The following is a 24,964-nucleotide window of genomic DNA, read 5'->3' as shown; positions in this document are numbered from 1 at the left end:
GTGTTAACTAAAATACATTCTTAAAATTAATTTCACCTGATTCATTTTTACTTTATAAATGTGGCTATTAGAAGATTTTAGATATTATTTTTATTTTTCGACAGAGAGAGAGACAGCGAGAGAGGGAACACAATCAGGGGGAGTGGGAGAGGGAGAAGCAGGCTTTCTGCCGAGCAGGGAGCCCAATGTGGGACTTGATCCCAGGACCCTGGGATCGTGACCTGAGCCGAAGGCAGATGCTTAATGACTGAGCCACCCAGGTGCCCCTAGAAGATTTTAAATTGCATGTGTCGTTTGCATTATATTTCTAATGGACAGAAATAGGGAGGATGGATCAAAAAGGAGAAAGAACAGTTAGGAGATTTTTATCAAATGTCTAGCTGAATAATAATTGATTTATTCACTCCTTCGATGAATATTTATGTCAAGCATTGCACTAGATCCTGGAACATCGTGGTGAATATGAAAGAGGAGGGCCCTGAGCCCATGAATCTGACATCTCTGGCAGGGAATCAGACCATAATCAAGCCAATAAATAAACAGAATAATTAGAATGTATAATGATAAGCAGAGTAATTACAAGAGCATCCTTTGGTGACACACACTCCATTGTAGGCAGTATTTACACTGATAACTGAAGGCTAGGAAGGGGTCAGGCCTTAGAGAAGGCAGGGGAAGGGCATTCCAATTAGAGGGAACAGCAAGGGAGAAGTATCTGGGGCTGTCACTCCAAGGCTATGAACAAGGGAAAAAGTACTGTGAGATGCAGCTCAAGACTTAGGAAGAGGGGAGCCATGTGAGCCCTTGTGGGCCAGGGCAAAGAGGTGGAATTTTATTCCAGGTACTGGGGAAAGCTATGGGAGAATTTTAAGCAAGATTGTGACCTGATCCGATTCATGCTTTAGAAAGATTTCTCTGATCACATATTTGTTGTTCTGTGGATATGAAATGTCCAGGAAGGGCCAATCTACAGGAATGAAACGTAGATGGTTGCCTGCAGCTGGGGTAGAGGTAGGAGGATTAACCATACATGGGCACAAAGAATCTTACTGGGGTGACAAATATGTTCTAAAACTAGATTGTGGTGATGTTAGGCAACTTGTTAAATTACCTAGAAGCCATTGAATTGTACACTGAAAATGGGTGGATTTAATAGTATGCAAATTGTGCCTCAGCAACGTTGTTTAAAACAAGATCTCTCTGGCTGATAGAAGGCAAATTTGTTCAGGGAAGCAAGGGGTGGTACAACAGGGTGACAACTTAACAGAAGAGCCAGCAGTCTAGACAAGAAAAATCAACCTTGAACTTGGGTGGTAAGAGTGGGAGGAATCTGACTCTGCAGGTGCTTCCAGGCCTGAGGTCAGCAAACATTTCCTGTAAAGGGCCAGACACTCAATATTTCATGCTGGGTGGGCCATCCGTCTCTGCCACAACTCCTCAACTCTGTCCCTTTTAGCACAAACGCAGCCTCGGACAGCACGTAAATGAATAAGTGTCGCAATGTGCCAATAAAACTTCATTTGTGGACACCAAAATGTGAATTTCCTATCGTTTTTACAGGTCACGAAATACTGTTCTTTTTATTTTTTTTCAACCATTTAAAAATGTAAAACTATTTCAGGCATTATAAAAACACGGAGGGGGTGAGGCTTGCCTGCCCTGCTCCGGGCACCTGCTAAAATTGACCAACAGGACCGAGCCATTTCTTCACAAGACTTGCACTGGCCTGCATGCCAGGTGATGCCTGGCTAACAGACCTTTACAACAGGAAGGGAAAATCATCACCTAGTGATCCTGTTCTGCTCCTTCAGTACACGTAATTACTGTCAGAAGAGGCTTCCCATCCCACGCTGAATCAGTGCATTGTCGTTCTGCTCACGGAGCCTATTCAGCCCTTAGTAAAGGCATTTTTTTCCGACGGGGTTGATCCTGTTTCACCGCCCTGAGTTCTTGGTAGGATTATTATTTCTTTTTCTTTTTTTCTTTTTTTTTTTTCTGAAGGATTTAAAGCAAAGTTATCAAGCTTTTCCCCACCCCCATCCTCTGTGTCTTTCACTAAGAACTCATATAAACCCCACAGCTCTGACTTAGCTGTTAATCTTTCTGACTGCTTAAATTCTTTGAAGTCATTTATCCTGCTCAGGAGACAGGTAAGTCATATATTGTAGATACTTTAAAACCCTTTGGTTTCCTCTCTTCCCCAAAGCATGAAACCAGATAAGGGATGCCTCTGCTCTCATTCCCCAGCTCTGGGTTCCTGGTTGCTGAATGACAGAAGTTTCTATCACCCACTATCTACATTGCACTTAAACTAAGACTCCACCCCTTGATCACTGTCTCTTTCTGGTTTTTTTCCCTTAAGCTGTTGATTAGAATCTAAATGCAGTCATCTGCTGGGATGGCCTGTCCTCACATCTATGATAAAGGAAACATCATCTTTAATCCAAAAAAATTGGAATGAGGATAAAAGAATGCCCTAAAAACTGTCTGATAGCAAAGCAACAGCTAAAAATTATCCTTTCTTAGTCAGTGGCCAGCCAATCACAGACTTGGGTGGCAAAACAGATGGGGGCTTCAGTCCTGGCTTTTCGGCTGCGTTCTGTTGGGCCAGTCGCTTGTCTGAGCCTTGGTTTCCTCAAACATATCAGACAGTCAACAAATATTAGATTCTTCACTTCTTTTTCTGCAGTAACTCTTCTTAAAGAGTTTCTGCATTAACTCTTCTTGCAGAGGCAGTAACTCACCTTCTGGGGTTGTCTCCTGGGCCTTAGAGCCGACTGCCTGCCCAAGGGTGAAGCCAGCAGCACTCAGCAGTTTAAGGACCTTGGGCAAGTTGTCTGGCACCCCCAAGCCTCTGGGTCCTCCGCAGAAGAGGGAGCTGATCCTTGTGTGGAAGATTGCCAGGTGAATGGATCATAAGATACTGAGAACCATGAGGCTCTCCCTGTGGCTGACCCAAATGAGGTGGGACTTCTGTGTGAGTTTTTACCTCGCCAGGGAACATGGCATTTATTCTGTATCTGATTGGGCATCTTTTGGCTGCAAAGTGCAGTGGGGAAGGTAGGTTTACTTGGCCGGCCAAACAAACCCTGGTGGATCTGTGATCTTTGTTAACTGGAAGCAACACAATGTTTAATTAAGGCTCCAGCAGGTTTGTTCCCTCCATTCACATTTCGAGCTCCAGGGCTAGTGCCAATAAAATGCAGACATATTATAAATTCACTTGACAAGACTCTTGGGCAGATTCTTGGCTCAGGCATAACAGCATTTCTCATCCCTACTCCCAGGAGCGTGACTGGATTTCTAACCCCTTCCGCCCACCAAAACACTTTGAAATGATCAATTCTGTTTGTTTACCACATCAAGCCTTTCGTGGCACTTAGGGGTGGTATTTAGAAGGGGAAGGTGGTAGAGTGGAACATGGTGAAAAAGGAAACAGACTTTCTTTCATGTCTGAGAGACTTTGGTTCAAAAGAGTGCTCCCACTTAGGAGTCGTCGGACCCCGAGCAGGGGATTCCACCTCTGATCCCTGGGTCCTGCTCTCATATGATGGGAATATCATTGTCTTTCCCAAAAGATGCTTGAGAAGGTAAAATACCAGACATGATGCCCCAGAATTGAGGTTCCATAAGTTACACTGTTGGAGAGGAAACAAATGTTTTCTCTATCCTCTAGGTTCATGGACTGGGGCCATGCAAATTGAACTGACAAATGACATATTAACAAGAGAAAAGGTTTATGTCATATGCATATTATGGGCCTCCCAGAAATGAAATGAAAAGATCTGGTCAGGCCCTGAGGCTTACCTAGAGGTAATTTGTGGGGAAGTGACAAGGAGAGGAAAAGGGTTTTGAGCTCCCAGGGTCCTAAATTGTGGGAAGGTAAAGATCTGGGGAAACAAATGGAAGATAGGGATTATTTTGGTGTAAGATAGGTATGTGTGTGCAGGCCCCTTTTGGTGTGACTTTCCAGGGAGAGGGGATTTATAACAGTCCGCATTGTCAGAAGTTTCTGGTCTTGGGGCACCTGGGTGGCTCAGGCAGTTAAGCATCTGCCTTTGGCTCAGGTCATGATCTCAGGGTCCTGGGATCGAGCCCCATGTAGGGCACCCTGCTCAGCGGGGAGCCTCCTTCTCCCTCTCCCTCTCCTACTCCCCCTGCTTGAACGTTTCTCACCCTCTTTCTCTCTCAAATAAAAAAATAAAATCTTAAAAAAAAATTCTTGTCTTAATCAGATAAGAGAAGCTCTGGGAAGGCTTGTTTCTGCATCTGTTCATTCTCATTGGCCTTCGGTGGCATATTCGGGGGCAGCATATTCTGATCCTTGTCAGCATATTAGTACTGTTGTCAAATTGTCATACGACTAGCTTTTCTGCCAATGTCACTGAAGAAAACAATGATTCTTGAATAATTATCCGATAAGAGCCACGGGGAATGCACTGAAATGATAACTTAGTTTGAGGGTAAATTTTTGGACATCTGATCCAGTCTTTGTAAGATATAACTTTAAGGACTGTATTTCTGTCGGAATGAGGAATCCAGTCTGCCTTGCTTGCTACTGGAGTGCCAATGTCTTTTAAGTACCACGACTTTTACTGGTTAAACATATACATGGCACTTGTTCTGTGGCAGACACTGTTTACCATGTTTTAGTCCTCAGGATAGTGTTGGGTAGAAACTGAGGCACAGAGAGGCTCAGTGACTTGCACAGCTATCGAAAGGCAGGGCCAGGAAGCAAACCCAGGCAGTCGGGCTCCAGGGTCGTGCTGGTGATGCCCTGCATTCCACAACTGTTTTTGAGTGAATGAAGGTCAAGTGCCTTAATCCAGACAGCACCAGTCAATGGCCAACTCAAGATTAAAATCAAGTGTCTCTGACTTAACCCCAGACCCTCCCCCTGCCCTAGAGTGGCCCACGGTGGCCTAGCTCCCCCGGGGGCATCAAGAGAGGCCTGACCTCCTTAGTTTGGCTGAAAGGCAAAATCCAGCCAGTTCTGCTTGTGTAAGCTGCAGGGTGGACAGAGCCTCCCCGGCCCCACGAACCACTGTATGCAGCCTACATCTCTCTCCATCTTCTCACTGCTCTTTCTGGGGTCCAATGGGGCTAAAAGCAAAAGGCAGCAATGTGGAAATGCTAGAACAAGGAGAGAGAGCTATCTGAAGGCTAGAGGGTCTGACACTCACAGTTCTCAGCTCACGTGTTCAATCCACAAATTCTGTTTAGTGCAGCAGAGACCTCCCTGAGCAATACTCCTGGCTCAGTGCCACATCCAAGCCTGCGGTAAAAGCAAGTTCTCTTTAATAAAACTCTCCCACTTTCCAAACTAGGGTAGTTCCAAATACCACCTGAGATATATGAAAAAAATTGTCCATTGTTTATCTCAAATTCAAATGTAACTAGGTGTCCTGTATTTTCATTTGCTTGATTTGGAAAACCCACTCCAAACACATAGCTTATTGAGCCAATTGAGCTGATTGAGCTGATTGAGCCAGTTTTGGCCAATGGTCAAAAATAAAAAACTAGACAGAAGGAAAAAGACATTTTTCTCCAAGAAAAAAAAAAATCAATAAAAAATGCATTCTTAAGGTAACAAATATTAGCGTGTTTATTCGTCGTAAATGGAAGACAGTGGTTAACACAGTGAAGCAGGAGTCAAAAAAGGGAAATGTATCCATTATATAGATACAGATAATTATTTTTCAACTATATATTTGTACCTGTTCACACCTCTGCTATGATGTGGGGCCCCAGGATGGAGATGGAGGAGTGGGAGAGGGAGGAAGAGAAAAGAGAAAAAGACAAGAGAACGAAAAAGGAATTAGGATTCCTAAGTATCTACCCTAGTCCAGAGATGGCGCTAAGGGCCATATTTCTTGATCTCGTTTAATCTTCATGAAATATCTTCAAGGTGGCTATGACTCTGTCCATTTTACACACAAGGCTCAGAAAGGTGAGGTGATGTTTCCATAGCAGTTGAGGTGCCAGAGGAAAGAATCCTCACGTAGTTTGCCATGTTGCCTGCCCACCTCACCCCCGTACCCTTTTGTTGGAGAGTGTGCTAAGTCCTGGACTCAGCAGCCTGTCTGTCTGTCTGTCTCTCTCATCCCCATTGTAAATCTCGCTATGGAGAATATAGCTCAGTTGGCCTTGAGTGTGAATTAATCGCTCGTGTGTCCATCTCCTCTAAGTTATAGATCAGCCTGAGGAAAGGGGCATGTCTGATCTGTCCCTGTGTCACCAGCCAGCACACAATGACTGGTATACGTGTTGAACACCTACTATGTGCCTGACACTGGGTAAAATGCTTTGGACTCATTAGCTTAAATCCTCACAAAGACCCAGTGAGCTAGGTTTCTTATCCCCATTTTGCAGATGAGGAAAGCAGATTCAGAGAGTAAACATATTTATGAGAGTAAGAGGACTACAAGAAAGCCCTAATCTCTCGCCCCCTGGTAAGGACTCTCTCTGTCCAGGGTGGCATTTAGAAGCAATGCCATTCTAGTATCTACCCATAATTCAAAAGCAATTTAAATGTTTACGAGGATATTTCAAGAAAATTCCAAAGGTGGTTCCATCCTAAACGGACAGCAGAACTTCTTCAAATACATTTTGCTACAAAGATGCTCAGTTCCTGGGACATTTTCCCAACCCCAGGGCGCTTTCTCTTGACTTTTCTCCTTCTCTCCAAGGTCTATTCCATTCTCTACCAATGGCAAATTTCTGCTCTCTTCAAAGCAAGTCTGTGCAGTCCGTATATTAAGTGGGCATTACATAAATATCTACGCATGCAGATATTGTAATTACTAAGTGATGACCTCACTTGCATTGGGCAGCATTCTGTGTGGTGTCTGGTACACAGAAAGCACTTGATAACTTTCTTTCTTTTTTTTTTTTTTAAAGATTTTATTTATTTATTTATTTGAGAGAGAGAATGAGATAGAGAGCATGAGAGGGGGGAGGGTCAGAGAGAGAGGCAGACTCCCTGCTGAGCAGGAAGCCCGACGTGGGACTCGATCCCGGGTCTCCAGGATCATGACCTGAGCCGAAGGCAGTCGCTTAACCAACTGAGCCACCCAGGTGCCCCAAGCACTTGATAACTTTCCACCATTATTATTATTAGTCTCAGCTTTGCAGCTTGAACTATCATGCTGATTCTGTATAGCAAATGCCTGGCACACAGTGCTGAAGACAAAGAAGGAACGTGAACACTCCCATGCATTTGTATATTATTTTCCTATTTATAAGCAGCAGTGATGCTGTATTTAGAGGGTATTTCCCAGCTAAACAGCCAGAAAACCCATGGAAGAGACATTGATTGTTTGTGACTATGCATGCATTCCCCTCCCAGATTCTCATATTTCTGCAGTTATGCAGGGCCATGGGAGTAATTCTGGTATGAGCTATAAATAAAAGTGCGCATGGCACTTCCTGCCAGAGCATATGAGTTGGTGCATAATCCTCCAGCTCTGTCCCTTCAACAACCATAATGAACCAATGACTAAGGAGCCCACAGGGACCAGACAGAGAACTACAAGGCAGTGAAGTTCCATTAATCTGGTCCCTGAGTGACTGTGTGGAGCAGAGTTCCCCATCAATTTGCAGCAAGTATTGATATAAACAAGAAATCAACTTCTGTTGTTGAATTAAGCCAATGAGATGATGGAGTTAATTTGTTACCTCAGCATAACCTAACCTATCCTAACTATTGAAAGCCTTCTACAGATTGTATTTCTAATGACTCAAGGATATTCTGCATCCATGTGCCTAGTAATATAACCTGTTTCCTCCAAGGGCTTGTTTGCTTCCTTCCAGGTGGGCCAGAGTTTCACAGACATGCCAGGCTTCCTGGTACCCTGTCCTCCAGTGAGGCTATGCGTGGGTCTTACGTGTGTCCTGTCCCTTTGGAACACAGGTAGGTCCACTCAGATTTCAAAAAGTGCCTGTTCTATATGATGAGTTTGGGTTTTCATTAGGCTTTGGAGAATGGCAGCAGCCAATGTCTCAGGCCAGAATCCTAAATGACTTTGATCAAAATGGCAATGATGAATTCCCCATTTCTGGTTTTATCCTCTGACTTTGTGAACTTGAGTCCCATTTCTGCAACAGAATTATATTCACATCCACTGTTACAACTCTTGTCCAAACCTCTGTCTTCTCTTTTCTGGGCCACTAAGAGAGCTTTCGAAATCAGCCCCTGCTTCTCCTCTTGCCTCTCCATGACCTATTCTCCCCTCACCAGCCTGGGTGATCTCCCAGGCTTCTCCCTCATTCCACCTACCCCAAATTATGCAGTGACTTCCTACTTCTCTTTGGATACTATCCCAAGTCCTTCACATGCTATACAAGACCCTGTCCACCTTGCCATCACCATTTCCTACAAATACATTTTGCTACCCTGCCTCCTCGATTCTTTGTGCTGTATCACTGTTGGCCTTTGCTCAGTTCTTTAAAGTAATAATTATGCCCACCTCAGCCCCTGGGCACATACTCTCATCTACACTCTGAATACCCCCTCAGCCAGTTACACCCTATTCACATACTGTTCATGTTTCAGATCTCAGCCACACATCACCTCCCAGAAAGCTTTCAGACCACTGAGATGAATCAGGCTCCCTGTTACACACCCTAAAAGTGCCCTTCAAAGTATTCAACATCGTTTGCAATAATATCCTGAGTCTTCTTTTCCTTCATGTCTGCCTTCCTGACTAGACTGTAAGCTCCATAAGGATGGAATCTATGCCCACTTGTTCATCATAGTATCCCCAGCACCTAACACACTCATGCTTATTAAAGTCCAGCTACCAAACAACACTGTCAGTCATTAGTGTTGTTACAGTTGATCAATAAATATTCAGTGACTAAATTGAATGAACAAACTACATGTGGGATTTTGAGCAAGACATGTCACCATTTCAGATCATAATTTTCTCATCTTTAAAAAGAGTATTTTGAAATATTTTATGATGTCAAATTTGGGTTATAATTCTCTGATGAATGCTCTCTTATTTTAGTGTCTGCTGTTAAAGGAGAAGCCAAGAAGGAAAAGGTCATGACCCTCCTTCCCACAACAGGTAAAGGGGCAGGTGCTCCTGCCCAGCTCATTCTGTCTTGGACAAACTCTTCGGCTTCTCTCGGTCTCACTTTTTCTTTTTTTTTTTTTTTAATTTAATTTTATTATATTATGTTCGTCACCATACAATGCATCATTAGTTTTTGATGTAGTGATCCACGATCCATTGTTTTCGTATAACACCCAGAGCTCCATGCAGTATGTGCCCTCCTTAATACCCATCACCGGGCTAACCAATCCCCCCAGCCCCCTCCCCTCTAAAACCCTCAGTTTGTTTCTCAGAGTCCATAGGCTCTCATGGTTCATCTCTCCCTCCGATTTCGCCCCCTTCATTTTTCCCTTCCTTCTCCTAATGTTGCGTCTATAGCTCAAGCTCTGTCATAGGAATAGTTCCTGGGAGTTGCTCTTGCTTTATGGTTCATGGCACACCTGGATTCTCATGATCTTATTAAATCCACAAAGATCATGATATTCTGTGAACCATGGAAGATTTCATAATGGGAGGTATTGTCATGTGCCATCATCACCTTTGCAATAATTTCATCTTTCTTTGTCTTTTCTTTTTACTTCTTGATGTTATGAAATTGGCTATACAGCAAGACAGTGAATGCATTGTAACATAAGGAACACGTAGGATGCAGGGGCCTGGTTGCTTTTCCTAACTTGTTGGTAAACAAGCAGGATAATGGGGGGTGGGTTGGGGAGATTACTCTTCATTTTTAAATGTTTTTTAATAGAGGGAGCACATGAGACAGAGAGCGAGCAGTGGGGAGAGGCAGAGGGAGAGAGAAAGAGAATCTTTAGCAGGCTCCAAGACCAGCACAGAGCCCAACGTGAAGCCCAACACAGGGCTCGATCTCACACCCCCAAGATCATGACCTGAGCTGAAATCAGGAGTTGGATGCTCAACCGACTGAGCCACCCGGCACCCCTAATTTTTATTTATTTTTAATTAGTACACTCATGCGGTTCAAAATGCAAAAGGTACAAAAGTGTATAAGGTTAAAATGGTCCCCAGCCAAACTCTTCCCTTCCCCAGAGGACAATAGTTGTACCAATTTCTTGTGTATAAGCAGTGTAATTTTCTTTTTTAAAAAATAGATTTTATTTATTTATTCATGAGAGAGAGAGAGGCAGAGGCAGAGGGAGAAGCAGGCTCCCCGCAGAGCAAGAAGCCCGATCTGGGACTGGATCTCAGGACCCCAGGATCACGACCCAAGAGGAAGGCAGACACTTAACTGACTGAGCCACCCAGGCGTCTCTAAGCAGCGTAATTTTCAATCAATATTCAATCAATATTTCCCCTATTTGAGCCTTTTTCCTCCTCTTTAAATGGGAAAAATTTCTGTTCCACAGGTAATCATAAAGGATGAAAGGTGATTAAAATAGTAAGCATGAAAAAGTATGAAAAGTAGCAACACCTTCTATCTTATACTACTATGGTGGTCTTTTTATACAAAAAGGGACCAATAGTTTTATATTCTCCGTCTGGCAATTTATTTGAAAACTGCTTCTGTATGGCATCCCATTCAGAAATTTCTGCTTCAGAGCTGTTCAGTTCACACTTCAAATACAGTTAGCAAAATCCACCCACAGGTTTGCAATTATAAAAAGGACTGGTGGAAATGATGTTTCATTGGTGGAAGGAAGGGTGTCCAAAGATAGTTCTTGGTTAGGAAAATTGCACAGGGCCCACCAACCTGGTTTCACAGGCTCAGGAATCCTGCAAGCCCCATAGCCTAGAGCACCCCTGTAGCCTGGAGCTCGGGAGCCCACATGACCCCAATCCCTCACCTGCACGGAGGTCTCTCCTTCCTGGCCTGGTCACAGGCGAAGTCAGTGTCCACCACAAATGTCACTGGGGATGCATCATGTAGACCGCTCAGGTGGAGGGCCACTCAGAGCACCAGATGGGAGAGCAAGCTGGATGCCAACTTTGGGCCTGCCTGATGGCAAACGTCTGTCTCAGAGTTCCTGCTGTGGTCACATAACCCACCTCCTCCAGTAAACATGTGTCGGGAAGGAGAACCACAGATCCCACCTACCCCTGATCCCAAAGCTCCAGTATTTAACCAAGAAGTATACCTGCTGGAAGGTCAAACTGGCTTAAGCAGACAGAAGTTAACTGGATCGAAGTTCCCACAAGCTGCTTGAAAAGCCGGGAACACCCTAAACATCCGTCCACAGATGAATGGATAAAGAAAATGTGGTACATACATATTATGAAATACCATTCAGCCTTAAAAAGGAAGATAATTGGGATACCTAGGTGGCTCAGTCGGTTAAGCATCTGCCTTCAGCTCAGGTCATGATCTCAGGGTCCTGGGATCAAGTCCCGCATCGGGCTCCCTGCTCAGTGGGGAGCCTGCTTCTCCCTCTGCTTGCCGCTCCCCCTGCTTGTGCTCTCTCTCTCTCTGACAAAATAAATAAATAAAATCTAAAAAAAAAGGAAGATAATCTTGCCATACACAAGGCATGAATGGAGCTGGAGGACATTAAGCTGAGTGCAACAAGCCAGCCACAGAAGGATGAATACTACATGACACCACTTCTAGGACATATCCAAAATAGTCAAACTCTTAGAAGCAGAGAGTAGAAAGGTGGTTACCAAGGACTCCGGGGAGGGGAAACAGGGCCACCAGCTAGATATGGGATGTAGGTACATCACTTCGCTTTCCGGGGCCTTAATTTCCTCACCCTTCTAAGGGAATGCTGGACAAGGTGACTTGGAAGGCTGTTACAAATTGTGAGGCTGTGCTTTCACAATCCTATTTCATTCATGAGAACTTTTATTTCAGTGTCTGGAAACAGAGACGTTAAAAAGGAAAAAGAGGCTCCTGTCCTCGGTGTGGCAGGTAACTAGGCCAGCCTTGACTCCTGACTTGCTTTGGAACTCTGGAACACATTTTTCAGCCTGTCTCTGCCTTGGTTTTTCCATCTGTCAAATGGACACCTGGTACCCTGGTATGTAACAGGAAACAGAACCATGGCAACGAGAATAGCAACAAATGCAGGATGCTCATAATGCCACCTAGTCCAAAACAGCTGAGCTTTCTGTCACCTCCGCTGGGAGACCCTCCCCTCCCCGCCAGACCAGGCCAAGCGCCCTGACAGAGGAGCTCAAGCATCCCGCCGTGCCCCGTCTACCATGCCTCACGTGCAGCTACACGTGCGGGTCCTTTCTCCTGCCCGAGGCACAGACTGTAAGCCCCACAGAGGTGGAGACTTGCCCCTTTCCTTCGACCTCTTTAGACCCAACACCCAGCATGATTGCTTGGCCCTCAGTGAGTGTTTGTTGAATGAATAAAGACTGAATGTATGCTTTAAGCATTTCAAGATTTCCCATGACGTTTTCTTTGATAGCACGACCCCACTGAGTGAGCAGGTGACCTGATATTTCCGAACGGCCACTGCTCTGCAGCTTTTAGGAAGCAGGTCCTGGGCTCTCTTGTTCAGGCAAGTTTCTTGTCCACTCTGAGTCTCGGTTTCCTGATCCGGTAAAGGGATGGGATAAATTAGACACCCTGCCTGGTGATCTAAACCCGCCTATTTATTAAAGTGTTGATTTCTAGGCCAAGGTCAGTCCAAGGAGACTACAGTGTCAGGAGAGGATTCTTCCTTTTTATAGGCCCAGTGATTCTGACCTTCACTAGCCCAAGGCCACTGCATAGAGACCCCCAGGGTTTCTCCAGCAACTTGAGGCTGGGGTTGCAGGTTCCTGTGTCTCCCCTGAAGCCTTTTCTCTCCCCAGCTCCTGGCCTTGGAGAAGAGAGGAGGGGAAAAAGGGTGGCTTTTCTGGATACCACAGGTGAGTCCCCTCCTCCCTTAGGGCCCTGTGGGTGGCCCCAGCTGCCAAAGGAGCTCCCCCACTTCTCCAGACCCCCACTCTCAGTCCCCACAACCCAGTGTAGCATCTCACCAGTCTTCAGATTGTGTGATGCACAGAACTCTCCGAGCGTTAAGTAAGCGTTGAAAAAGACCATGTTAGTAAAAATGTAAAGAGGAGCATTAACCACTATTTCTACCTGTCAACTGCTGTGCTGGATGTTCAGGGAATAGCTAGGAGATGGGGGGATTTTAACCAGCAGGGTCTCTCCACTCGGCTACCTGCTACCAATATCTGGGAGAGTGATTGATTGGTTGATTGATTTTGGTGGGGACGTCTGGGCCGCATCCCAGACGTATTCAACCTGAATCTGTGAGAATGGAGCCCAAGCATCAGAATTGCAGAATTTTATTTTATTTACTTTTTTTAAAGATTTTTATTTATTCATTTGAGACACAGAGATACAGAGAGAGAGAGAGAGAGCACGAGGAGGGGGAGAGGCAGAGGGAGAGGGAGAAGCAGGCTCCCTGCTGAGCCAGGAGCCTGATGTGGGGCTCGATCCCAGGACCCTGGGATCGTGACCTGAGCCGAAGGCAGACGCTTAACCATCTGGGCCACCCAGGCGCCCCCAGAATTGCAGAATTTTAAAAAACCTTTTTCCTAGGGATGCCAGTGCCCAGTGAGGGCATTGTCTGTTAGATGATGTAGTCATTTCCAAATGCAGTGCTGTTGAGGACTTGTGCCTTGGGCTTCCCATTGTACGTGAACATTTCCCACCCATCCCTACTGTCTCCAAACGCAGAGATAAATTATTCACTAAGTAAGTGTTCCTGTCCTTCACGTGGACTTCTCTTATCTAACTTGTCATGATGTATGCCATCGGCTGTCACCTCCTGAGCGCAGGCACTGCCTTTTATCTTTGAATTCCTTGCGCCCAGCTGTGGGTATGAGTTCAGTAAATGTCCAAAGAGGAAGCATGTCTGCCTCAATGTCAGAAACAGGGAACTTCCGTTGTGAGAAAAGCCTGCCAGTGACATTATCCGCGAATCTTTTCCAGAGCTGCCTGCAAGGTCGGTCGATCTGTCTGCCCTGAACCTGACAGAGCTGGTGAATGGAATGCTGAATAGAGCTTATTTAAAAGGTACCTTTTTTTTTTAATTTAAATTCAATTAGCCAACTTACAGTACATCATTAGTTTCAGGTGTAGTGTTCAATAAATTATCAGTTGGGTATAACACCCAGTGCTCATCATATCACGTGCCCTCCTTAATGCCCCTCACCCAGTTACTCCATCCCCCCGCCCACCTCCCCTCCAGCAACCCTCAGTTTGTAAAAAGCACAATTCAGGCCCACTTCTGCCTTGTACCTGCTTCACTTCTGCAACATGGGCAAGACAGGGCACTTCTCTGCGCCCCAGCTTCTCCGTGTTCAGATGGAGAATGCAGTGTCCTGCCTGACACCTGATGAGATTGAAAATATCCAAATGAAGTCAGAGGCTCACCAGCATCTGGAGAGCAAGCTGCATTCCAGACATGACCTATGTGCAGGCATTTCTGGTCACAACTACACTGTGGGAGAATTGTCAGGGCTTAGGGACAGATCAGGAAATAGTCAAGTGACATGTACGTATGCAGTTTTTGGTTTGCTTTTAAGTGATTTTATGTATTATTTCCAATGTGTGCTATTGTATTATTTGTTTTTGTTATTTACTTTTATTATTTGTTCATTGTATTTTTAATTTCTATTATCTGTTTATTAATTGATGGTATTATGATTGTCAGGAGGCATTTGTCTGATGACTTCTTTTATTTTAATATCCTTGGCAGATACCAAGTTCTTCTCCTTGCTAAGCATCACTTCCTACAGCTCCTTTGCCTTCCACAAGTTTTCTGTGGCCATTTACAACAGTAAGTGCTGCCGGGCTCTTCTTGGCGGTGGTGATGATGACAGGTGGGCCGGCAGGGCCAGGCTTGGTGTCAGGACCGCCCTGTGGATCGTTGTCTCTTCACAGTTTCCAACCTGAAGACTGTGGACACCACCAGATTCCCCACCCGGTACTGCTACTGTCTGAACAACAGGACCAGTGACTTATCAGGTAGGTGGAGCTACCCGCCAGGCTTGCAGCCTTCCTGATTTTGCTTGTCCCCTTTCAGGTAAGTTTGACTCGATTTTTTTTCTCCTTAGAGTGAAATAAGAAAAGACAGTGATATCTATAATGCTTAGCTGTGTACGCATTCACTGTCACAGAAAGTTCTGTTCTTGGTTTTTATCTTAGACAAATAGTTACGTCTGAACAAAGGGGCAAGAACAAAATGTTCATGCAGCGTTATTTTAACAGAAAACTCTGAGAACAAGGTAAATACCCATCATTAGGAAAATGGTTAAATAGTCTAAACTTTGGGAAGCAGGCAGAGGCCATGCATAAATGAATGGATGTGGCCAGATTGGGCCCATGTCTGGAAACATTTCCATGCCATTATTAATTAGAAAAGCAGAGTCACAAAATAATGTGTAGAATACACTGTCATTGGTGAAGAGATACATCTCTGGACACATGTAGGTGTTTACCTCCGAAAGAAGATCATGATGCGTGCTTTGCAGTACACGAGGGTATCCCCGGATCTTATTGTCAATGCTAGGATACTCCTGTATTACTTTTATAGTTAAAAATTAAAAGAGAATCCTGAAAAGTAAAACTGAACGTTAGTTTCTCACCACTAATCCTCCCATTCAGTGGTTCTTAACTGAGAACATACCATTAGCCAAACTCTCTTCTAAGTGTGGGGGTACCACACTGGGCAAAGTGGATACACACACTCTGCTCTCTTGGACTAGATTCTATAGGAAGGGACAGAGAGTCAAAAATGCCTGGTATGTTGGCTACTAACACGACCGTGAGAACAATAAAGCAGGGGAAAGGGTGAGGAGGGAAGTGGGGGCAGGTACAGCTGCTGTATATAGTGGGGGTCAGGGAAGTCTTCTCTAATGAGGCAGGAAGTGGAGAGACAGCCCTGTGGTACCCAGGGACAGAGTGTTCCAGACAAAAGCCCAGGCAGCAGGGTAAGGATGAGAGAGGCCAGCATGGCTAGAGCAGGTGAGCCAGGGCAGATGGCATGGGAAATGAGCTCAGAGCTGGGGGAGCAAAGCAGGGAGGGTGTTGAGGATCAAGTAGAAGTTTATAGTCCACAGCAAGGATTTTGATTTTCACAATGAATAAGAAGGAAGCCAAGGTGATTGTCCACACAGAGGAGTGATATGATCTAACTTACATTTTAAGAGGATCTCTTTGGCTTTTCATAAAAAAAAAAAAAAAAAATGGATTGTAAGAGAAGTAAGGCCTGAAAGTGGAAAAGCCTCCTGGTCTTTTTCTCATTTGACCCAACCTTAAAAATATTTTCCAGGCTGCAAACTGCAAACACTTGTAGTGACTACATAACCTGTAAAAGTCGGCATTTTCTTAGCCATATACTGTTGACTTTTGGGTGGAGTCTAGGTTTTTCTTAACATAAAAAAATCCCGTATTGGACATCTTGGTGCATAAAACTTTTTCCCCTTTTCCAGATTACTCTCAAAGGATAGATTCCTTGAAGTGGAATTTCTGGAACAAATATTGTGAACATTTTAAAGAGAGTAATTAGTAATGTTGAATGAGTACTGTGTGCCAGGCCCTGCAGCAAGTACCTCACAGCCATTATCTTGTTTAACCGGCCCTTCAAATCTTCTCAACAAATTCCCCGAGGGAGGACAAATGTTGTCCATTACCACAGTTTCCTCAGCCTCTCATTAGCCCCTGCTGGGGGCCCAGTTTAGTGTGGGCACTGTGTCCCTGCCCTGATTGTAAAAAGTGGAGTCACATCTGCAGGGAAAGAGTTTCTAATTCCCCTCGGTGAGCCAAAGCATATTTCCACACCCTTGAAACGATTATTTGAAGAGTTGATCCATAGGTCGTCACCACTGATAAAATTGCACGCTGCTCCTCCGGTAGGCCACAGGAATTTTTTTATGAGGTTTCCAATGGACCCATCACAATGTGCTGGTGTCCACTCCCCTCAGATCATTGCCATGAGAGGCTCAATGCAGGCTAGCATCTTGCCATTGCTCGGTCCCTGGGGGAAGATGTCTCTGTGGGTACTCTTCAGACCTGGATCATTTTCACTTGAATATTCTCAACTCTGACTTAAAGCCCCCCTTGTGAGGGTGTATTTGCATATTTTTTCTTTTTCTGAATGAAAATAGCTTAATTTTTCTTGATTCTAAAAAATAACGTATTACAATGTCAAAATGCCATACAACAGGGACAGTATAATAAAAAATACCTGAAATCCCAACATCCATAGGTAATCACATCACCCAAGGCAGTCTAAGCCACCTCTCTAATCTACCCACCTAAGCCATCTGTCAACTAGTTATCTAACCTACCTGTCTACCATCCCACCTACCCCATCCATCTGCCCATCTATCTACCCATCCCAGTCTGTATTCTCTATATTATTTAAAATACAAACCAGGCTATTATGACAAAGGACCCCAAAATAAGGTGCCTGGCAGAGGGTGGAAGGTAATAGTTTTCGTATGTGACCATCTTGGTAAACATACCAGGGCTGCTCTAGTTGACGGTTTAGGGAGCCCAGGCTCCTTCTAGGCTGTTGTTCTGCCTCCCATAATGCATTGCCCTTGTTCTCATAATCCAGGATGATTTGCCATCTCATCTGCATTCCAGCCACATGGAAGAGGAGAAAGGAACTGATGATATTCCCATTCACTATATAAACACAGTCTGGAAACCTTCCACATGGCTTCTTCTCACACTTTATCACCCAGAATTTAGTCATATGGCTGCACCCAACTGCAAATAGGCTCAAAAATGTAATTTTATGTTAAACCACCATATGCCCAACTGAAATTTCATGTTCTCTTATTAAAGGAAGGTGGCAGAAGAGTTATTGAGAGACAGGCAGCCATATCTACCACCTTTTCCATACAGCCTCACAATCCACCTTTAAACTAATCAGTACATCTTAAAAGCCATTCTAGCCCAGTGAATATAAATATGTCTCATCCTTCATATGAATTCATAGTATTCGTTGAAAGAATGTACCATAATATATTTAATTTGTCTCTTCTTGATGGAACCTTAGTTTATCCCCAGTGTTGTTATAATTATAAACAATGCTATGATGAATACCTGTGTATTTAGAGTACTTGGAGTACTTGCCTAATTACGCTGTAGGATACAGTCCTTGAAATGGAATTGTCTGACAGGGAAACAATTTTGTGGTGATTCAAATTGCTAAAATTTCCTCTAAGACATCTTGCATAAGTTTACACTTCTACCGATAATGTTGGAGAGCACATGTTTTTCCACACCCTTGCGAACACAAAATACTACGACACATTCTTAAATCATTACCAGTTGGATAGGCAAAAAGGCTTTTCCCCCCTATTTTCTATGTATATATACAAGTAGTCAGAAATCACTCATCTATAGGTATTGCTGGTAAATTAGATTCAAATTTTCATCAAAACAAAGAATGTCTCTGAGATAATGATAGCTGGTTCTCTTCCAAGCCTCATAGAGAGATTGTAAAAGCCATTCTGAAGGGAGAGTTCACACAGTGTGTTGAGTAAGACGTTGCTTGAGCAGCAGTGGGAACATTGGGAAGAGTGGGAGCTTTCGCCCATTGTAGACCTCAGTTCAAATTCAAGTTCCACCAGAACCTTTGGGACCTTGGGAAAGTTCCATCATCTCTCAGAAACTTGGGCACAACCTGGACTCCATCTTGGTGTCCTGACTCCAGAGCCACGGTGTTGGCTTCTGTGAGGTGTTAGTAGCAGATTGCGGTTTACTGGTCTGCTTACGAGTCTCTCTCCCACTAATCTCAGCTTCTGCTGGGCAGAGATGGTGTCTCACACAACCCTTCAGTACCGAGCAGGTGTCTGGTGCCCTGCAAACACTCAGTGAATGTTTATTAGATAAATGAACTAATGAACAAAAAAGACATTTGAGAAGTAGGAAGAAAATAGATGGAAGAAATAATGAAATAATACCCTTCCTCAGTTTCCACAGTGTGACCAAGGACAGACTGGTCTAAATAGACATGGAAAGGAGGACACCCAAGCTGACGTCACTTCTGCATGGCCAGGTGTCCCCATCTGCATTGGTGTTCTACCACGCCTCTCCTCCCAGAGGTTGACCATGTGTCCGCGCAGTATGATAAAATCGCACCATGGCTCTGGTTCACGTAGAGTGGTGTCCACCTCCTGTTGACCTCACATGCTGAACATTCCCTTGGTTGTCCCATGACATTTTCCTGCCTCTCTGGGCTCTGCATTTCCAGTCCTCTGTGTTCTATATTTTCAAATCAGCTTGCCCCCCACCCGAGCTCATAATCCCATTGAGTAAAAGAAGTGTTTTTACAAAGCACAAAAGGAGATTATCCAGATGACACCAGAAGCTTCTTCTTACTGTTTGGGGCTCCTAGAATTCATATCCTTGTTCTGTAAGCCAAAAACCTGTTGGATCCTGGAAAACCATGAATGAACAGCAGAGGAGGTAGCGGCAGTTTGCCTGGAGGTACATTGGGAGCTTTCCTTGGTCGATGGTGTCCACCATGTCAAGCAATGGCCCTTATTCAGACTCTGCTCAGAGGGAGAGTTCACAAAGATTTGATAGCCTGAAATGTGAAATTCTCCCAATCTCCTCCCATCAGCCTTCTTAACAAGGGAGACAAGAGCAGGGGTTCCTGGTTCTGTTTTGTGTAGGGTTCTAGTCTCTTTATAACCCACCACTAACGCTGACATCACATTTTGAAAATCCAAAACTATGTAAATTCAGGTTGCATAACTGTGAGGCTGCTTCCTGTCAGATGGACTTGGTATTCTAAAGCAATTAGAGGAGATAACAGGGGACAACAAATGAGAAAAACCATTATTCAGTAATGTGGCTTTTCACAGCCATTTGGAGTTGGCACAGAGGGATTTGGAGGGAGAGGGCAATGGGAGGAGGAAGGGGACTATGATGGTGGATCCAGAAGTTTTCTCCCTGCCTGGAAATAAGACATCTTTATAATTAGTAATAGTTCCCTGTATGATCGTTAATATTCCTCAAAACACTGGACAAAATTAAACATGTAAAATCTACTCTGAAAAGTCCAAATACATGATACATTTTTCCTTCAAGTTTCTGGATCAGAAATTTAAATTTCGTCAATCCTTCTTGCAGATTTCACAGCCCTACTGGTGGACGTCATTGGAAATTCTACCAGCTACCTCACAGAGATTTTTAAGTCAGCTTCCATCCTCTCAGGTGTGTTCATCTTGAAAATGCATGGGAAATTGGAGATTTTACAAATTTGCAAAATCTAATCAAAATCAAAATATTTGCAAAATGTAATCAAAATATAATCAAAACGAATTTGCATCTGCCATGGGTATATAATCAAAGCTAGTGGACCCCCCCCCCCCCACCGCCAAGCCTTGCCACAGGTGAGCTGCCAGGAACCTCTGTGTAAGTATTTTTTAGACAATCAGAGCTGTCCAGTTTCAACCACTAGTATTTGAAGGCACCATCTTCCAATCAGAGCTATTCCTGGTATCTAAAAAGTTGGAGGAAGAATCCAGGGCTCAGAATTAGGGGAATCTAGGCAGAATCAAGAAAACAGCTTCTTCTAGATAGCTATACTCCCATTTTAAAGATGAGAAACTGAGATTGGGAGAGGTTGCCTATTTTGCTCAAGGTCAGTTCAGAATTTACTATCAGATCTATATGCAGCCCAAGCCCATGTCAGACATACTGTTGAGAAAGATCTGCCTCATTCACAAGGTGGCTTCATATAACCCCCAAGCAAGTTGCGTTCCCCCAGTGACCCACTTTGCAAAGCACAGATCTAGTCAATTGCCCACACATGGCCTCATCAGAAGGCCAGTGTGTGGCACCATGGAACAACTACTGTATTAGAAACAGGGAAGGGAGAAAGAGAAATAGTAGTAGATATCATCAGCTGCCAGGGACTCTTCCAGGGGCTGTCCATGTATTCCCTCATTGGATCCTCACTATAACCTTGTGGAGTAATTACATTTTTATCCCCATGTTACAGGTAAGGAAACCATGGTACAGAAAGGTCAAGTAACTTGCCCAAGGTTATTCTGCAGAAATGGTATTCTAACCCAGGTGATCTGATTCTAAAGTCCATGCTCTTGCTCACTATGCTAATATATATAATGATAGGACCACATTCATAGTGATAATTATTATTATTATGACTATTTACTGAGTTCTTCTATCTTCCAGGCACCACACACATTATCTCATTGGGTCATCATAACCATCCTTTGAAGGACATGCAAGCAAATGTCCACATTGCTTTTGGCAGCATATTTTTTAAAAAAATTTTTTTGGTGGTGGGGAGAGAGAGAGCATGGTGCAAGCAGCGGGGGAAGGACAGAGGGAGAGGGAGAGAGAATCTCAAGTAGGCTCCATGCTCAGCATAGAGCTGGATGTGGAGCTCAATCTCATGACCCTGAGATCATGACCTGAGCCAAAATCAAGAGTCGGAGGCTTAACCCAGCTTTGGGCAGCATCTTAAGGGACAAGTACACTTAGAAATTCATTCATTTTCAGACTTCTGCAGGTCTAACAGGGCATCTATACCATACATGATAAAACATAACCAGCAGCATCCAGGGCAGCATACCGTAATCAAACACACTCACATTCATTTAGCAACATGGCCCTTTACACTAAACAAAACAGATAAAGACTGTCAATAGTCTCATATCTCTCAAGTCAGGTTGCCACCAAATAAGTTTTGGTACAAAACTCACACAAAACCTTCCATCTTACAGTGATTTCGGGATTTGGAAATCTCAAATGAGGAACTGTGGAATTCGAATGTTCGCCATTTTAAAGATAGGTAAACTGGGTGGCTCAGTTGGTTAAGCGACTGCCTTCGGCTCGGGTCATGATCCTGGAGTCCCGGGATCGAGTCCCACATCGGGCTCCCTGCTCAGCGGAGAGTCTGCTTCTCCCTCTGACCCTCCCCCCTCTCATGTGCTTGCTCTCTCTCATTCTCTCTCTCTCAAATAAATAAATAAAATCTTAAAAAAAAAAAGATAGGTAAACTGAGTCCTAGAGACATCAAGCAGTTCACTCAAAGCCACATAGCTAGTAAATGGCAGAGCTGATGTTGTAATACTGGCAGCTGACCCCAGAGGCTGTGCCCTTCGCCATTACATTATACTGTATCCCCTGCCACCCCCCCAAAAAAAAACCCCAGAAAATCAGGGCTGCCTTAAAAGGAAGGAATTAGCCTTATTTTCCTGTAACATCCTGAGCTAGGGATTTCTAGCTTGATTTTCATTTCAACCAAAGACCTACAGCTTCAGACGCCTTGCTAAGTCTTGGGTACTGGTTTGTCTTTCAGTGAGTCAAACGAACGAATCCGACTGCATCTTCATCTGTGTGATGACAGGAAAGTCAGGTGAATCATCAGCCATTCTTTGACAAGCTCTCTGAGCTGAGAATTAAACAGAACCCTCTAGCAGGTGAACCCAAGATTCGATCCTCTTTGTGTGGTTTTTGCAGGAAGGAATCTTTCTGACTTCTGGGAGATGGCGGAGAAATCTCCTGTCATCAACTACACATTCACCAGCAGCATGTCTGGCGTTCTGGGTGAGTGTAAACCCCCCACGCTCCTACTATAGTCTCCAACTCAGCTAGCGAACTGAAGACCGAATGCTGCCCTCAGGTGTTTTATTTAGCTACACTGTGCTAAAATCAAAGGATTTCACCACTAGAGAAAATTAATCTCTGGATTCTCTTACAAGTGAAGATCTGGTAACTCAACTGGAGTTGAGTAGGCACTGTCTCCATCCCTCCCACTAGGAGGGACACATTCCTCCTCTTTTCCATAGACCTCTCTGCTCCCTATCGCCTGGCACTTTTTTCTCATATTAACTACTTGGCTTTTGTAGGTAATTGAATTAGTGACCCTGTTGTAGACATTGTCACCCTATAATACCCAGCCCCTACCCAATCACCCTCTACCCCTCTGCACACACTCCTACCCATCTGCTTGCCTTTTCCCTGGCACAGGGGGCATTTTTGGAACCACCTTTGAGCCCACTTTCGCCCCTACGCTTAACTGTCAGTTTTAGCTGAATTAATTTCCAGAATCTGGCTGGTCCCCCAAGATTATCTGCTGCTGCTGTGATTAACTTTAGTTGCAGTCCTTGTCATCTATTTTTGACCTGAGATAGCCTCTGAACCAGTCTTCCTTGACCCAGTTTCATATGTCTTTAAAATATCAATCCATTGCTGTAAGAGCAATAGTCTTAAAATACAGTTGGGTTTTGTCTCCTCACTGCAGGAGCAGAGGGTCAGGAGCCGAGGGTCCAAAGCCTTTAGCCTGGAGTATACATTGCTCTGTCAGCATGCCAAACCTCATCTACTCTCTTTCCTTGAATCTTCTGCTCAAATGACATTGAAGTTCCTGCCTCTTCTTGCAGATGGCATCTCTCTGCATGCCCATGACACTTTGCTCGCCTGGAACTCCTTCCCTACTTTTCCATATTTCAGAGCCCCAGTTTGTCTGTCAGTCACCAGCTCAGCGGCTGCCTCCTCTTTCCTAAAAATCCCCCGATCAAAATATGTCTTCTGTCTTCTACCATTCTATAACACGACACTCGTCCGTCATTTGGACTCAGTGTTACTCCAGGCTGGAACACAGGTGACTTGCCATGTGTCTCCTCACTGAATGGTCTTTGAAGGCAGACACCGAAACTCTTTCAGCCCCACAGTCGTCTTCCCCCTGGTGTCTGCATGGTACCATGTGCATAGTAGGTTCTTCATCAGTGTTTCTTGGAGTAAAATGAAATCTACAGTAAATCTCCAATTCCATTTCAGTGGGCTGCCTTGATTTGCGTTTATTGCAGTTATGTTTGTTTATCTTAGTTACGCTGAGGAAGGACCTCAACTTGCATCGAGTGAGGCTTCTTGATAAGGAGATGAAATGGGCATTTGGTGGATTCCCTTCACCTACTTGATTCTAAGGACAGATCCGAGGATCGAGTCAATTTCAATTCTTTAGAGAGTCCTCCCATGACCTTCCCAGGCCAATCTCAATTGTAGCTCCCATTTGTGCTCCTTTATGAAGTACGAATGCTTGGGAAGAAAGAACATGTTTACAAGTGGACACGTATTTGTAAGGTTGATGTGTTTGATAGCCAGTCACCTGGCTGAGTGACGATTTGATTGGGAGGCACTTAGCCCTATGTCCAGTTGATCTGGAAACAAGCACCAGGCCTGTGGTGCATGTGGGTATTACTGATCCCAGAAGTGAAGCAGGAGAGAAGAGATGAGGCTGCAAGACGACGACTTACTGTTGCACAGGATGTGCCCTGCACAGTGACCTGCCAAAGGGGCAAGTGGGGGCTGGAATCCACCTGCCTGCAGGCTGGCCTTAGTTAACCCAGAAGAAGGGACCCATGGGCTCCTGGGAGCCTGTCATCCTAACATGCAGCCCCCACCACTAAAGGCTGCCCAAAGGGAGTTAGAAAGTCACATGAACACTTGAGCTTCTTCCTCCCTGTCTTCATGGAGCATCCAAGGGCACCGGCTAGATCTCCCTCCAAATTGAACCTTCCTGCTATCTCGGTGGGGACCTGTCTTTCAAGCAGCTTCTGCCCAGCAGCTTCTGATGCCCTCAAATGCCGCCTCTGATCTCTAGTCACACGCACAGGACACATGGAGCAACCCTGTCTCCCTTCTAGGAAAAAGTGCCATCAAAGGGCTGAGGGCTGTGAGGTGGGCGAAGGACTCGGACGGATTCGGGTTCTGTCAGGAAACATGTCGAATGTCTGATACTTTGCGGTCTGACAGCTTTGCATTCTGTTCACAGTGCTTCTCTGCACAGTGTTTCTGGAAATTGATATTTGAGCTTCCTTTGCCATTCCAAAAGAAACGCTCCTCTTTGGTGACATATGGTATTGTTCCAAGTAAGATTTGAATCTCTGCGTTCAGTACATTTGCTGTCCAACAATCTTTCAGTGGCTTGACAATTTAGTGCTCA

General features: G+C 44.5%; 1 protein-coding gene across 1 annotated transcript in view; it reads left to right on the top strand.

Moving 5' to 3' along the window:
• The first annotated feature begins 7,833 nt into the window (after positions 1 to 7,833).
• HHLA1 (HERV-H LTR-associating 1) overlaps positions 7,834 to 24,964 on the top strand; it is a 33,400-nt gene continuing 16,269 nt past the window's right edge. The window contains exons 1-9 of the mRNA XM_035012271.1: positions 7,834 to 7,912; positions 9,012 to 9,071; positions 12,822 to 12,878; positions 13,954 to 14,037; positions 14,723 to 14,803; positions 14,908 to 14,991; positions 20,119 to 20,202; positions 22,319 to 22,375; positions 22,480 to 22,572. Of these exons, the coding sequence (XP_034868162.1) occupies positions 7,834 to 7,912; positions 9,012 to 9,071; positions 12,822 to 12,878; positions 13,954 to 14,037; positions 14,723 to 14,803; positions 14,908 to 14,991; positions 20,119 to 20,202; positions 22,319 to 22,375; positions 22,480 to 22,572 (679 nt within the window). The remainder of the gene's footprint in view (positions 7,913 to 9,011; positions 9,072 to 12,821; positions 12,879 to 13,953; positions 14,038 to 14,722; positions 14,804 to 14,907; positions 14,992 to 20,118; positions 20,203 to 22,318; positions 22,376 to 22,479; positions 22,573 to 24,964) is intronic.

This window comes from Mirounga leonina, unplaced genomic scaffold (assembly GCF_011800145.1).
Source record: "Mirounga leonina isolate KUSES-001 unplaced genomic scaffold, KU_Mleo_1.0 Mir_165, whole genome shotgun sequence".
Taxonomy (NCBI): domain Eukaryota; kingdom Metazoa; phylum Chordata; class Mammalia; order Carnivora; family Phocidae; genus Mirounga; species Mirounga leonina.
This window is presented reverse-complemented; position numbering and strand designations above follow the sequence as displayed.